Genomic DNA, 13,326 nt, shown 5'->3' on the forward strand with positions numbered 1-13,326 from the left:
GTCTGTGTGTGTGTGTGTGTGTGTGTGTGTGTGTGTGTGTGTGTGTGTGTGTGTGTGTGTGTGGGGGGGGGGGGGGTGTATGAAGCCCAACACACACCGGGTGCGCAGCGTCACGGCAACGCCTGGAAAATAGAACAGTGGCGTATCGGAGTGTCAGGCGAGGCGTGAACGCGCGTCGGACGCTGTTTTGACCCGCGGCGTTCGCAGACGGTGTGTGATGGGCTTGAACGAACAGCAGGTCAATGACCCCAGTGACCCCAGTGTGAAACAGCAGGGTCAATGACCCCAGTGTGAAACAGCAGGTCAATGACCCCAGTGACCCCAGTGTGAAACAGCAGGTCAATGACCCCAGTGATCCCAGTGTGAAACAGCGGGTCAATGACCCCAGTGACCCCAGTGTGAAACAGCGGGGTCAATGACCCCAGTGTGAAACAGCAGGGTCAAGGGTCAATGACCCCAATCAGCGACAGCATCAATGGTTGGTGCTCATACAGACATACACGACAAAGTCACTTAACTCAACCCCCGCCAGCCGCCAGGGGGCGATAGTTCAGCCACCGCCACCGTTCACCACCATTCTATTTGGTTGTAGAAGAAGAGCCCCTCCTCGTCTCCCCAAAACTGTGTCACCCCGGGGACCCCCCCCCCCACGGTGACTCTGGGGACCCCCCAAACGGTGACTCTGGGGACCCCCCACACGGTGACTCTGGGGACCCCCCAAACGGTGACTCTGGGGACCCCCCACACGGTGACTCTGGGGACCCCCCCCACGGTGACTCTGGGGACCCCCCACATGGTGACTCTGGGGACCCCCCACATGGTGACTCTGGGGACCCCCCACACGGTGACTCTGGGGACCCCCCAAACGGTGACTCTGGGGACCCCCCACATGGTGACTCTGGGGACCCCCCATGGTGACTCTGGGGACCCCCCACGGTGACTCTGGGGACCCCCCACATGGTGACTCTGGGGACCCCCACACGGTGACTCTGGGGACCCCCCACACGGTGACTCTGGGGACCCCCCACACGGTGACTCTGGGGACCCCCCACACGGTGACTCTGGGGACCCCCCACACGGTGACTCTGGGGACCCCCCACACGGTGACTCTGGGGACCCCCCACACGGTGACTCTGGGGACCCCCCACACGGTGACTCTGGGGACCCCCCACACGGTGACTCTGGGGACCCCCCACATGGTGACTCTGGGGACCCCCCACAATGGTGTAAATAGTGTAATAGTGTAATAGAGTAAATAGTGTAATACTAATAGTGTAATAGTGTAATAGTGTAATAGAGTAATAGTGTAATAGAGTAAATAGTGTAATAGTGTAAATAGTAGCCGGTGTAACGATAGTAACTGCATCGAAAAATCGATTTTAATTTCAAGAGTCGACTACTGAACGCAGTACTGTCTATCTGTCTCTCTGTCTGTGTTTCTGGCAAACAGCGCCCCTACTGGTACTAAGTCATATACTGGTGCTCATGGCCACATAGGTACATAGGTGAACACGGACATTGTTGTTCCTTGGAGTGGTTGCACCACTCAATAATAGGCTTAGGCTATGCAGCTGTTCTGTGTGCATGGCGATGCGATGTGCAAATGCACACACGTGCGACACGTTCCATGGTACCAGTAAATAAAATCACCATGTTGACACCACTGACTACACAAGTCTCTTTTTGAGTGGTTGCACCAGCAACAACCAGCAATGTCCGTAGCTGTATGTATCACCGTGCGTACCTATTTATCATTGGTCATGAGCACGAGTATATTACTTATTAGTACCACACACACACAAACACACGTGCACATATTAACTGTATGGTGATTTTGGGTGTGCCAGTACAGTACAGTGACAGTACAGTACAGTATGAGGGACCCCCACACGGTAACTGTCATTTCTCTATACCGTTTCGGACGTGGGGCGGCTCACCGGAATCGGCCCGGCCCCCTGGGCGCAGTACAGTGACAGTACAGTACAGTAGAGGGACCCCCACATGGTAACTCTCTCATTTATCTACCGTTCCAGTATCAGTACGCCAGAAGCAGCACAAACAAATAGTTCCATCATGTGACGGAGAGGTCAAAGTTGAACCAACGTTGTGCTATGGTAGAAATAGGTCAACAATGTTAACTTGTGTTGCTCTCTATTGTACACTTTACGACAGTTCTATATAGTTTCCTTTACGGCAACGGACACTAGGACTTATACGCATGCGCAGTGGGCGCAGGGATTCAGATGTGAAAAGTGGAGGGAACCGTGTTTACATGTTCAGCCGGTGTACGGAAAATAAAGTGATTTACAACTGTATAAAGACAAAATTATGATAGTTTTGTGGATTTGTTTTTGTTGAGTGGCACTCCCTTACGGAGCTGTGCGTGTGGCTGGGTGCCTGGGTCTGAGCACGGAAATAGCAGGGTTGTTTTTCACCACCTGTGAAAAACCAACAGGCTAACACACACACACACACACAAACACACATGCACATATTAACTGTATGGTGATTTCGGGTGTGCCAGTACAGTACAGTGACAGTACAGTACAGTATGAGGGACCCCCACACGGTAACTGTCATTTCTCTATACCGTTTCGGACGTGGGGCGGCTCGCCGGAACCGGGCCTTGGTCCTGTGGGTCTGGAACTTCCGGGGGGCCCCCACACGGAGTTGCACCACTCACTTCACACGGGTGTGATCTTTTTTTAATGAGTGAACCCCAAACCCCCACCACCACCAAATGACCAGAACTACTTAATATTCACCAAAACCAGAGCAGAACTCTCACCACGGGACTCAACCAATCAGAACTCCCACCATGGGACTCAACCAATCAGAACTCCCACCACGGGACTCAACTAATCAGAACTCCCACCACGGGACTCACTCAACCAATCAATGAATGCCTTTACAACCACTAGATTAATGACAAGTAGTCTATTCATCTAGTCCACACATCTGATCTAACACTTTAAAGAACCAAGAGTAAAAGTGCAGAAATGTTTCAAGTTTTCAAAATGCAATCTTTTGAAAAAAGCCGATCTACAATGCTCACAAGGCCTCACATTGTGACACATTGTGAGCTTGTAGATCTGCTACTTTCAAATAGGCCTACCCTTAACACATCATGACATCATTCTAAAACAGGACACTGATGACATCATTATAAAACAGGACACTGGCGTTTCAGAACAAACAGCAAAAAAACTCAAATTAAATAGTAAAAAAAAGAATGATTTCTTCACAGTGGTGTAAAGTACATTTACTTAAGTACTGTGCTTAAGTACAATTTTAAGGTGTTTGTAGTTTACTTGAGCATTTTCAATTTTCAATACTTTTACTTCTACTCCACTGCATCTCAGATCTAAATACTTACTAAATACTTTTACTGCACTACATTTATTTGTAGTTACTTTGTAGATTTTGATTATTTCTAAAACAAATCACACCTGTGTGAAGTGAGGGGCGCTCTTGACACATATGACGTACATTCTCCATTCATTGTGGATGGGAATTTAATTTAATGTGAGTATAGGACGAGAGCCGACTTGCTCGTCTACATATGACGTAAGTTCTGACGGTTTTCTGAGCTCAATTGCACCCATAAAACCTGAACTTTTAACATTCAGTAGATTTTCTGTGGTCTGGGGTTTTCCGGCTCAGACAAGTGCTCTGATTTTCCTATATATCCCATATGTCAATATGGAATTTTGCCAGTAGATGTCACTGTTTTCACTGTTTTTCCTCTTTTCATTGCAGCTCAAGAGGCTTCACAGACACAGAAAGAACTCCTAGGCCACAGAAAATCCACTGAATGTTCAAAGTTCAAGGGTTTTTTGGGGTGTCATTGAGGTCATGAAACCTCAAATAAGAATAAACTAGAACTGCACTCTGTCGAGTGCATACTTGCTTGTTGCACACCAGTAGGCCATAAATGGCCAACTAGTGCGCAAGCAGAGCGCGCAAGTACTTTCGACTGTTATAAACGGTCACTTTTGATGCATATGCACCGTCCCAGCAAATTGTGCCTGATACGGCAGTGGTGCCAGATTACATACATGTATACATAAGAGCATTACCTTTAATTCTCCCAACACTAAAACATATCGTCATTACGTCACCATCGAAAACCAATTACACTCTGGCATTGGGTCCTTTAATCCACATTTGTCTTACGTCATCATTGAGAGCTAGTTATACATATACTATATATATTCTGGGACCAGATTACATACATGACCATATTTCTTACGTCATCATTGAGAGCTAGTCATACATATACTATATGTAATTTGTAAGTTGATTAGCGGTATACTGTGGTTACTTTGCGCCAAAAACCGTCCCAGCCAACCCGCCACTTTTGATGCGTATGCAAATAAAACAGCAAATTGTGCCTGATTTGCTGGGACCAGATTACATACATGACCATATTTCTTACGTCATCATTGAGAGCTAGTCATACATATACACACCATGTACTCTGGTCCCAGCAAATCAGGCACAATTTGCTATTTTATTTTACAGATATATTATAGTATATGTATGACTAGCTCTCAATGATGACGTAAGAAATGGTCATGTATGTAATCTGGTCCCAGCAAATCAGGCACAAATTTGCTGTTTTATTTGCATACGCATCAAAAGTGGCGGGTTGGCTGGGATGGTGCATACGGACCGGGCGAAAATATTACTTGCGCGCTCTGCTTGCACAAGTAATGAAAATGAATGTCATGAAACATGTGAGTAGTTCTTTATTCCTTACCTTCAGCCTTCAGTGAGTTCAGAGAGAGCAGCCATGATGTGAAGAGAAGAGCCAACGCTGTTAACACACGCATCTCTGCACAGCCTGTCAATCAGTCTGTCAATCAGCCTGTCAATCAGCCTGTCCGCACGTCAACCTGGGAGAGCAGAGAGAGACTGACTACATTAGGAGTCCAGTCTAGTCTACCACAAGGACATTATCCCCCCCCCCAGCACAAGGGCGGGGTCAAAGGTGCAGGTGACACCACACACACACACACACACACTGTCTCATGACCTACTGTGTGAGCCGTGATGAAATCAGCACTCTAGATTAGACTCATTGATTGATTGATTGACATATTTTATAGTCTAGATCAGTGGATCCCAAACTTTTTCATGTCAAGGACCCCCAAATCCACACTAATAAGCCCGCGGACCCCCATTTGAAAATATATGCCAGGGACCCCCCATAAGAGAAGATTGTTACGGATCTAGCAGTGATTCTCAACCCAGGACCCTGCAGTTTGACATGCATTAGGCTACGGACCCCCATTTAATGGCATTTCCATCTCTGGGACCCCCAATTTATATTGAAAAATCAATGTTAATTTAACTCTCCATTTGTACACTCTGAGTTACAACAGTCTGTAGACTGTTGTGGGAAATATGAAGACTCAAAGCTATATAGTATATTGTTCCATGCTAGTCTGTTTGGTCGTGTCTGTGAGCAACGACACCTTGGCCTGAAAGCCCGTCTTAATAAATCAACCCTTTCTCAAGCTGTATATGTAAACGACCATGTCACACCTATTGTCTATTATGAGACCCTGCTGGGCCTATCACTAGATAGTTCCTGTCTCAGGAGGGGGGCGACAGCCAAGACAGTCAGGGCGGAGTATTGTATGGTGCCTTTGTGATGGTCATGTTTATCTGGGGAGCTGGTTCTTGGGGATAAGAGAGGACCTACGGAGAAGCTCAGGGGAGAGCTGGTGGGAGGGAGACCACGAGAGAGAGATGGACTGAGAGATGATGTTGAGTGATACAGGCAAAGCCTGCTAGACTGAGAGATGTTGTTTGCTTGTTGCTGTTCTTCTGAATAAACTTCTAAGATATACATTCACCCGGATGGACATATATATTATTTCCATAACAATTTGGCTCCCCGTCGGGGAATCGAACCCCGGTCTCCCGCGTGACAGGCGGGGATACTCCCCACTATACTAACGAGGATGGAGCAATGTCTCAACAGGCATGCTGGCCTGACCCATGGTACTGCAGCATACAACCACCTATTAAAAAGTGTTTTGGTACATGGATTGTTGCCATTAATTCATGACAGAGTCATGACATCATGCATAGGCTGGGAGAGTATGGCGTTCGACCCTGTCTGGTAACATGCGGAACATGCAGAAAGGTGTGCACAGGAAGACACGCGGAAGAAGAAGCTGGAAACAGCACAGCTGATGTATTATATGGGGCACGCTATGACAACACCACAGATGCTAGTCTACAAGGAGCTGGTTCCACAAAAGCAGGTTCCAGCACGACAGATGCATTTCCAGCAACAACAACATGCAGTGCAGGAATCACGGAAGCCAAGTGACGACGCAGTACTGATCACTTCATATATTTGTTTCACAGCACTAGCATAATATGTTGGATTAATGTTAATCTGTATTTTCAGGCTATAATTAATTATGTCACATTACAATTAGGAGGAAATGGCTTACAAAGTAAAAAAATAATAATAAAAAATGATGTCACAAATAGTTTTATGTTTAAATATTGGTAAGTCAAGTTTTTGAAAGAAACAAAAACAAAACAAAAGTAGATACTGGCACCTTGAGGGGGGTCTCACCTGTGGCTATAATGTCTAATCAACCGGCAGCCGTGGTCTTTTGACCAGGCTGTATTTCAAAGGACTGGGCCTGTAGTGTAGGGTAAGCTATAGAGATTCAAATCAGACCATTGTCACCAGTGTTGGGGAGTATTAAGCTACATGTAGCTGAGCTACGTAGCTGAGCTACATTTTGCTGTAGCTTGTGGTATTTTAGCTACATTCATATTTGTGTACCTCGTCAAGTAGCTCAGCTACCTTTTGGGTCATTTTTTGTAGCTTAGCTACTCAAGTTACAAGCTACAATTTTGGGCAATAACATGAAAGAAATATATTAATTTTGACCATTGGTTGCTGTGTTAATTCTTGTACTAGAACCCCCTTTGAAAAATCAAGGACTGTTCCTTTTTCTGATTGCTTTGAGGGCATATCAGCACTTGACAGCTGCCTCTAATTGGCCTCTGATTGGCCCTGGTATCACAGGGTGGGAGGGGTCTCCCAGGGGGGAGCAGGGGTCTCCTAGAGGGGAGGAGGGGTCTCCCAGAGGGGAGCAGGGGGAGGAGGGGTCTCCCAGAGGGGAGCAGGGTGGGGGGGTCTCCCAGAGGGGAGCAGGGGGAGGAGGGGTCTCCCAGAGGGGAGCAGGGGGAGGAGGGGTCTCCCAGAGGGGAGCAGGGGGAGGAGGGGTCTCCCAGAGGGGAGCAGGGTGGGGGGGTCTCCCAGAGGGGAGCAGGGTGGGGGGGTCTCCCAGAGGGGAGCAGGGGGAGGAGGGGTCTCCCAGAGGGGAGCAGGGGGAGGAGGGGTCTCCCAGAGGGGAGCAGGGGTCTCCCAGAGGGGAGCAGGGTGGGGGGGTCTCCCAGAGGGGAGCAGGGTGGGGGGGTCTCCCAGAGGGGAGCAGGGGGAGGAGGGGTCTCCCAGAGGGGAGCAGGGTGGGGGGGTCTCCCAGAGGGGAGCAGGGGGTGGGGGGGTCTCCCAGAGGGGAGCAGGGTGGGGGGTCTCCCAGAGGGGAGCAGGGGGAGGAGGGGTCTCCCAGAGGGGAGCAGGGTGGGGGGGTCTCCCAGAGGGGAGCAGGGGGAGGAGGGGTCTCCCAGAGGGGAGCAGGGTGGGGGGTCTCCCAGAGGGGAGCAGGGGGAGGAGGGGTCTCCCAGAGGGGAGCAGGGTGGGAGGGGAATCCCAGAGGGGAGCAGGGGGAGGAGGGGTCTCCCAGAGGGGAGCAGGGTGGGGGGGGCTCCCAGAGGGGAGCAGGGTGAGGAGGGGTCTCCCAGAGGGGAGCAGGGTGGGAGGGGAATCCCAGAGGGGAGCAGGGGGAGGAGGGGTCTCCCCGAGGGGAGCAGGGTGGGGGGGTCTCCCAGAGGGGAGGAGGGGTCTCCCAGAGGGGAGGAGGGGTCTCCCGCATGTACATTCTCAATTTAACGCTGAAAAATAAAAAGTAGCTGAGCTACTTTGAGCTACTTTTTCCATGTAGCTGTAGCTTTACAAGCTACATCTCTCCAGGGGTAGCTATGTAGCTTGATCAAGCTACTGCCATGGTGAGCTACTTGTAGCTTTACAAGCTACGCTTTCAAAGTAACTTGCCCAACACTGATTGTCACTCCACCAAAACCGTTTGCGGTTGGGATCCATGTGACACCCATTGTATGTTGGCTGGAAGTACCCTCACTAAAAACGCCGGGACAACGCTCCACACGTCCCAAACTCTTCTCCCTTCTGGCTCCAAAACTGTGGAATGCACTTCCCATTGCAGTCAGAACTGCAGCATCACTCCCAATCTTCCGCCGTAGCCTGAAAACCCACCTTTTCAGACTCCATCATGGCCCATAGCACTTACCCTAACCCCTTAGATAGCATTTCTGTTGGCTTAGATAGCATTTGATACAGACTTATAGCATGTTATGTAGACAGCACTATAATTGTATTGTATATAGTCATAGCACGCCATAGTACATATGTATAGCATAGTAGTAAATATGTATAGTTTATATGTATAGTTTCATTATATAGATATTCCACTGTTACTTTCTTAGCTTACGCATGTTTCATGATAAATGCTTTTATGTGATGTATTCCCATGCTTTTGTTCTTGCTTAAATGTAAGTCGCTCTGGATTAAGAGCGTCTGCTAAATGCCTAAATTGTAAATTGTATGTCAGTAGGGTGAAGGAATTACAGTACTACAAAGTGAAACAACCTTTACATTGATAGTCCCAGTGTAGGTACTAGTTAATAGTAAGCAATGTAAAAATACTAAGATCTTATCCTGCTGGATCAGTTTTTCAAACTTACCAGTGAGCAATATAAAATCTCAATATATGATCTGCTATTTTTGCTATGTTGAAAATATACTCTCACTCACAGACACTTGTGTATGTAAGTGAGAGGTGGGGGGGGGGGGGGGGGGGGGGGGGGGGGGGACAGAGAATAAAATAAAATTGAAATTGTAAGGTAGATAATAAATAATTTGTGGTTCACATGAGTGGATTTTCTGGACCATGTTGAATGAACAAACTGCAGATGTTCATTTGTCATGTCCAGAACCCTTTCTTGTGCACATACTGTAGGCTTTTGACTTTAAGGGAATTCTATTCAGCATTTTTTGAATAGCGGTATTAAGAAACATAATCGCTGGTTTAATCACATTGAAAGTGGCTCGAGCTCTCATTGAGTTGGGAGAGAGAGAGAGAGAGGCTGTGTGCGTGTGTTAGTGTTGTTTCGGTGCCGTGTGCGTGCGCACGTGCGTGCATGTGTGTGTGCCTTGCAAGTTGCTTGTTTTGAAACGGCAACACCACTTAATAGAATACATGCAAATGCTCACTCAAAACTTAAATGCCTTAAAAAGTCAAGTCAGTATCACTTAACATAACAATCATCCAATAGGCTACTCTATTAAGGGAATGAACAATACCGTTTAAAAATATATAATTTCCCAAAAGAGAAAAATGATCTCCATCACGCAAAAAGAGGTCAGGGCGGTCAAACTTTATGTCAGGGTGAGCCACAGTGCTCCCTCCCAAACCTCTAACAAATGCACTGATCTCATAGTTCACCCATTTTCTGGCCTTTTTAAGGCCTATTAATAGTCTGGATTTTCGGTGGTGAGGTGACCACCGCTCCGGTGGTGACTGGTGAGCTGACCACCGGAGCTGAAATAACGTTGAGCGGTGGTGAGTAAAAACAGAGAGAAGGAAGGGCTGGAGCGGTGGCGGTGGTTTGCTCTTCACCGCGCTGAGTTTGGTAGCACCGGACCTGGGCATCCAGTCCCAGATTAGTACCACCGGACCTGGGCATCCAGTCCCAGATTGGTCCCACCGGACCTGCTCGGCTCTCTCCTCGCCACGCCGGATGCAACTGCTTCCCATAATCCAGATCGTTTTGTCTGTGGACTACAAAATAATAATTTTAAAGGTATATTCAGTGATTTCAAAATACCACTTATATTTTTGTTTAGTTGTGATAATCATCCGTACTATAGAGTGTGCTGACCATATAACTGTCCCCAGTTAACCCCTGGGGTAAAAAATAATAATAATCGTTTTCGTCATGATCGAGCGGGGGTCCACCCCCCTCCCCCCCCCCCCCCCCCCCCCACTGTAGTGCGTACATGTGCACACTTGTTACCGGGGCAGACTGGGTTTTTTTTTCTCCAAATCATCCATATCACTGAATGCTCCTCTCAATTATTCACATTGTATTCTTGAGACACACGCTGCCTAACAAAAGTGACACCCGGCCAAAATTTGCTTTTCACAAAACAGCAGTCTTCCGCATAGTATGTATTAAATCCATCATATTAGCACTTTATAACACTACATCTGCAGTAATAGTACCATTTTGTATCAGGAGGAGGCAGTATGTTCCACCTTTTGTTAAATGCACTTTGTCTAAAAAGAATAAATGTCATTACACTTAACCAAAATGTTATTATAAGTAGCAAGTTGATCATTTTCAGTGTTATGGAACAATTTAACCATCAATTGATTTGTCTTCCCTGTGTATTATCTTCTTCCTGAAAGCTGAAAGCCTTTGAGTCAAAAGGCCCAATCAAAATAAATAAATACATTCATAACCCTAACCCTTCCCCCATTATCATACAACACAGTACTGTGGGCTATAGTCTTAAATTCAGGTGGTTGATGCTACGGTGAAAACCAGGTATACTTAATCAGAGCCATCTAATAGAAGAGTTGCGATGTTGAGGGGACAAATCTATCCCGTTTTGTGACTCTGAGATGACACACACCCCCACCCGCACACACACACACATCTCCTTGCCAATGTCTGAGATGTCAACAGTACAATTGTTCAGTTCTTTATGAACTATTGGAAGTGAGAGTCCGTTTGTAGCACGTAATGCGACGCATTTGAGCTCACGTATACCTGCACATACATGCATGTGCATACACACACGGACACACACTCGTATCAGCCTCACACGCACCCACGCTGACGCCCACACGCACCAGCTCACATGCACACACTCGGACCGACGGACACCAACACGCACCAACACCCACAGATACACGCACGACACACCACCAAGCACACACACATACATGGGCGGCGGTGGCTCAGTGGCGGTGGCGGTGGCTCAGGGGTAGAGTGCCTGGATGGGAACCGTAAGGTTGCCAGTTCGAACCCGGGCTCCCCCAGAGTTACTGTCGAAGTGTCCTTGAGCAAGACACTGAACCCCTAATTGCTCCCGATGTGCTAGTTGGTGCCTTGCATGGTTTCCGCTGCCATCGGTGTATGAATGTGTGTGTGAATGGGTGAATGTAATGCACAATCTCTGTAAAGCGCCTTGGATAAAGGCGCTATATAAATGCACCATTTACCATTTTACATTCCCACACTTGCGACAAAAAGTCATGCAATAGCTCAAGCAGTTATTGTATCCATGCAAAAGTTAAGAAACATATCTTGAAAAAAAACCATTAGAAAAAGAATGATGATTGTTATGAACAAAAAAAGATTTGAAAAAATAAATCTGTGGTTCACGGAGGCCTCGGGGCAATCAGGTTCAAGTTTCATTTTATTAACTTTGCCGACTAGGTGCCAAATCGGTCGAGCTCGCTGAGATATCTTACCTTGACCACCTTCGCTTCTTCTGGCGTGGTTCTGTTTAGTCGTATATAGACATTGTTCTTCTTCTGGCGTGGATCCGTTTAGTCGTATGTAGACATTGCAGTTTCTTGTCCATGTTGCCTAGATTGTTTTGTTTCTTTCAGAGTCGAGCTTCTCTTGCAATTTCTGCATTATTTTGGGTCAGGTGCTCATTCAGGAAGACATTTGAGCCTTTTAATTTCTTTCGCTGCATTAGTAGATCCGTTGTTTTGTGCTTTCGGGTTTGGTTTTCCTGTCTTTTCGGGGGACAGTGTGGCAGGCGGATAGGTGGTTCGGGTCCAGGTGAATGTCCTTGCTTTCCATCACCTGCATTTCGAGGCTCTGGTGTTCCTCGACCTGGTCATCTTTCTCAACAGCCCCGCCCTGGGCCACTGCTCTTGCATAGAAGAGAAACAGACCCCTGGCCGCTATAGGGGCACTTTTACGCATTTACAAGATGGACGCCAGATTCCGAGAGACAGTATGGACAGAGTGTATCAAAATACCATTTTTATTGAAAACTACGGCTGTACGCTGTGTAATTGTTTGCTGAACACCCACCGCACAAGTGGAGAAACGAGAAAGCAACTTAGATTTTGTATTTGTACAAGGTAAGAGTGATTTAGATTTTTCCAAGCATTTGGCAGTAGTGCCGGTTAGACTCTCGTAGAGATTCGTCAGAATCGAAAAAAAACTCTACGAGAGTCTAAATGTTGGGCTACAGTATGCTTAAAGGATAATTCCATGCTAGAAGGCTTTCTTACCTTTATTTGTAGTTGTTACGTCCCCACCAAAGAGGTTGAGGTGTTATTTTGTGCTAAACCTCCTTATTGGCTATTTCTCCTACCATAAGCGCTAAATTAATTGAATGGGAATTGAATGGGGCTATGGAGTGTTGTACTAATTTGCTTCCATTGCTCAAAATTATTATTTTGTATATATCCTCTCGTAATAATGTAAATAATATTTACAGTGGCACACTTTACTACTTATTTCGATGGAAATAAGTGAATTAGCACAACACCCCACAGCCCCATTCAATTCCCATTCAATTCATTGAGCGCTTATGGTGGTGAAAATAGCCTATAAGGAGTTTTTGCACAAAAAAACTCCTGGACCTCTTTGGTGAGGACGTAACAACTACAAAGAAAGGTAAGAAGAAAGCCTTCTAGCATGGAATTCTCCTTTAAGCATAAAATCGTTACCACACTAGTAGCATTGCATCAAAGTGCTTAAATGCATGACAAATGCACAGTCTGTTAACATACACATGACATACACTGTTGTTCAGTTTTTAACTAATTATATACCTATTATATAGGCCTAAATGCATTTCTCATTGTACTCTTTTATCCCTTTTTAACCATAAGTTATTCTTTTTACTTTTCAAATGACTCTTTTACTCTTTCATGAACTAAATTGTCCATTATTATTTTAGCTGTGACAATGCATCATGTTTTAAACATTCACCAATGTATTGCACTGTTCTGTGGTTCAGACATAATTATTGTAAACTAGAAAAAGTGCCCTTCTGGGCACAGGTCTCCACCAGGATTCTTCCTCAGCCTAGTGGGAATATGCGTGCACAGGAATATGCGTGCACAGTTTCATGGCAATCAGACGCTGCGTTGAGGAGTTGTGGCGATTTGTACA

The 13,326-nt window shown here is 46.6% G+C and overlaps 1 protein-coding gene across 1 annotated transcript in view; it reads right to left on the reverse strand.

The window, feature by feature from the left end:
• LOC310858213 (plasminogen-like) overlaps positions 1-4,899 on the reverse strand; it is a gene marked incomplete at its 3' end in the record, with an annotated part of 19,918 nt that extends 15,019 nt beyond the window's left edge. Inside the window, exon 1 of the mRNA XM_083764321.1 lies at positions 4,763-4,899. Within this exon, the coding sequence (XP_083620447.1) occupies positions 4,763-4,835 (73 nt within the window). The 5' untranslated portion in view covers positions 4,836-4,899. The remainder of the gene's footprint in view (positions 1-4,762) is intronic.
• Positions 4,900-13,326: the final 8,427 nt, after the last annotated feature.

This window comes from Protomyctophum parallelum (assembly GCF_964188405.1).
Source record: "Protomyctophum parallelum genome assembly, chromosome: 5".
Classification (NCBI taxonomy): Eukaryota; Metazoa; Chordata; class Actinopteri; order Myctophiformes; family Myctophidae; genus Protomyctophum; species Protomyctophum parallelum.